Below are 3,250 nucleotides of genomic sequence, written 5' to 3'. Positions count from 1 at the left end.
ATTGTCCAATTGCCACAGTGCTTGTCAAAGTCAGTTCTGATTAATCTCCTTTGTCGGTGTGTCCTTTGCCATTCCCTATCACTCCTCCCTGAGAGAGACGTCACCCTGATTCATAAGGAAAAGGGGATGGCGTATTCTCTTAGGTACTTCCTGCTTGATGAATTTCAGAACTATAAGAATAGTTAAAAGGTATTTTATTAAAATCTATTGATGTAATGTACTGATACAGTATCAATATACTCTATTAGTGTAAGATAATCTATCAATGTGAAAGTAAGACAACAGACTGATAGAGTATATGAATATGTATCAGTACATTTTTGTAATGATTAAAAAAATGTAAAGATACAATCATCATAATATAGTTAGACTGCAGTGTCTTACCAACTTGAGTCAGCCTATTACCCCAAGTTGTCAATGAGAGAGTTGTGAACATTCAACCCCTTAAAAGGAATTATGACCTACAACCAGGAGAGGATAAAATAGTTGAATGGAACCATCTAAAATCAAATGCCTATACGCATCAAAAAAACCTTGTACAACAGTGAAAAAGGAAACCCACAGACTGGGAAAAATATTTGATAATGACATGTCTGATAAGGGACTTACATCTAAAATTTGTAGCATACTCCAGCACCTCAACAAGAAAAAGACAAATAACCCAATCAAAAAAATAGGCCCAAGATATTAATAGACACTTCATCAAAGAAGAAATTCAGATGACAAACAAAACACATGAAGAAATGTTCAAAATACCTATCTATCAGAGAGATGAAAAGCAAAACAATAACGAGATGTCATCTCACCCCAGCAACAATATCAAAGTTCAACACAACAGCTAACACTAAATGCTGGTGAGGGTGTGGAGAGATTGGAATTCTCATTCAAAGCTGATGGGAGTGTGAAATGGTACAACCACTGTGGAATGTGGTCTAGTACTTCCTCAAAAAGTTGCAAACAGAAATACCATTTGACTCAGCTATCCCAGTACTGGGAATACACCCTAAACAAATCAGAGCCTAGACACAAAGAGATGTATGCACACCCTTGTTTATTGTTGCATTATTCACAATGTGCTATTGCTCCTCAACAAACAGATAGAAAACTATGATACATTTACAGAATGGATTACTAAACAGAATTTAAAAAACAAAAAACCAATTAACTTGTAAGACACTACACAGCCTGAGTCTAGAAGACAGTCTGGAAAAGTCACAGGGTGTGTCTGGAAGACATTAATTATACTGAGTAAAGTATCTCAGTCATAAAATGACAAATACTGTGTAAGACTACTGTTATAAAATAGAGTTGACATGAGGTGGGATTTGTGGGGAGAACAGGAAAAGAATAGATGGAGAGATGAACACTTCACTGGAACAGATGAGGGAAAGTACTATCTGAAAGGAATATATGATTAGGCATTATGTGTATGACAATTAAAAATCTGGACAAGAAGTATATTACAAAGTTACTTAGGGGGGAGAGTAGGGAAGGGAAGGGGGAAAATGTGCATCAATGAGTGTATTTAAAGCCCAACCTTTATGCAAAGGTCCATTAAAAATCACAATCTTAAAAATATTTTTAAAATAGGTAAAAGGTATTATGATTTCCAGCTGGTAGAGACAGGTGCTATCGTCACGGCTAAAGGCAATATTGAAGTACCATTGACTTCAGAATGACTTCAGAATTTGTCATTACTTCCAGTATGAAATGTGGCAGTGCTGTAACTACAGCCTTTGAAGATTCCAAAAGTCTTAGAAATTTGGAACAGAATTTTCCCACTCTCTGCATTCTTTCTGCATGGAAAACCCATTGCAAAACAAATGCTTCCATTTAAAACACTTCATACTCTGTTAATACTGATGCAAGAGATCATGATGACCTGGCTGAGCCTGTCCAATTTCCTAAAGCAAGATTTGAGCTCTCCAAGAATTATGGTTATATTTCATGTGGTGTCAAAAACAGCCCCCCCCCCAAAAAATTGGCTTTTTTAGCCGTTGAATTATCTCCCATTGTGGGGGGGCTGACACGGTCTCCAACTATTTTAATTGTGAATACATGGTCTTTCAAATCATCAACAGCTGTGAGATTAATATAAGAGAGAGCACTTTCTACCCTGTAGGGTGATTGTGAAGATAATGTGAAAAGACTGTGGTACTGCTGTGAAGAGACAGTGGCAAGGTATAACCTGAAGGAAACTTGGAGATGGAGCCACAGTTAAAGGTTTTACTTGTTGGATAATTGAAGGAAAAGCTGGCTTGTAACTGCTCCAAGATAAAATTTGCTGGATGATTGAGGAAACCAGAGGTTTATCTGTGCTGCTAAACAGAACCTGAACTTGTATTGTGTGATATTCTTTGTCTCCCCACCCCACTCCTCAATCTATTTCCCTAATAATCCCCACAACTTCATTGCTATGAGTACTCTCTGTGAGTCAAGTTAAAACAAACATCGGATCCAATGATTGGTAGAAACACGTGCAGGAACGTGTGGGGTGGCATGTCTGACAATGTACCTGCTTGTATGATACTATGGATAATATTGAAGGGGACAGTTCCCCTTTATGAAGCAGGTTAAGTCAGACTTGACCACCCTCATTTTGCATCTGCTCCTTTCTAATTTCCATAATGTTTAATTCTTAACATCTTAACATGAATTCTCATTGTAATTATGTCTCTTTTTTACAAGTTAGAAATGTGGTAGTGAGGATTGGTGAATGTTCAAGACTTCTCAGCAGTAAAGCATTATTATATATATTTAGCATAAAATATAATCTATTCTTGTGGGTGATTCATTATTTTTTCCCTTTTTTTTAGTTTTTAACTTATGGGAGTTATTTCTCTGTCATCGCTGGAATATTCCTGTTGAGAGGCATCTACATCATCTATTCAGCCAAATCCCGAAAGAAGAAATGCGGTGCTGTGGAGCAGAATCCAGATGAGTCCACAGACTCAACTAATGACATCATAGTAACACGGCTTTAGACTGGTCTCCACAGCTGTGGTCTCAGAGGGAAGCTGCTTGATTGAGAAGATACATGGTGCTTCAATATTTCATCCCACATTAAGTTACTGTGAAAGACTGGACCACAATAAACCCTAAAACTATGTGAAAACCTCAGCTGTCGGCCCCAGGGACTGAGGGCAGCCAATAGATAAAGTTGGCCAAGTAGAGCTGAGGCCCTCCTCAGTTCCTTGCCAAGTGGCCTTGCTTTATTGACAAGTGTAAACCAAGAAAACAGTAAAATCAG

General features: G+C 37.7%; 1 protein-coding gene across 1 annotated transcript in view; it reads left to right on the top strand.

Moving 5' to 3' along the window:
• LOC102844770 (thiamine transporter 2-like) overlaps positions 1 to 2,984 on the top strand; it is a 24,986-nt gene extending 22,002 nt beyond the window's left edge. Inside the window, exon 5 of the mRNA XM_006890324.1 lies at positions 2,817 to 2,984. Coding sequence (XP_006890386.1) covers positions 2,817 to 2,984 — 168 coding nt within the window. The remainder of the gene's footprint in view (positions 1 to 2,816) is intronic.
• The last annotated feature ends 266 nt before the right edge of the window (positions 2,985 to 3,250 follow it).

Source organism: Elephantulus edwardii, unplaced genomic scaffold (assembly GCF_000299155.1).
Source record: "Elephantulus edwardii isolate Elephantulus edwardi_28Jun2011 unplaced genomic scaffold, EleEdw1.0 scaffold00087, whole genome shotgun sequence".
Lineage (NCBI taxonomy): Eukaryota > Metazoa > Chordata > Mammalia > Macroscelidea > Macroscelididae > Elephantulus > Elephantulus edwardii.
The sequence above is the reverse complement of the archived record's forward strand: the minus strand, read 5'-3'. Positions and strand labels throughout refer to the sequence as shown.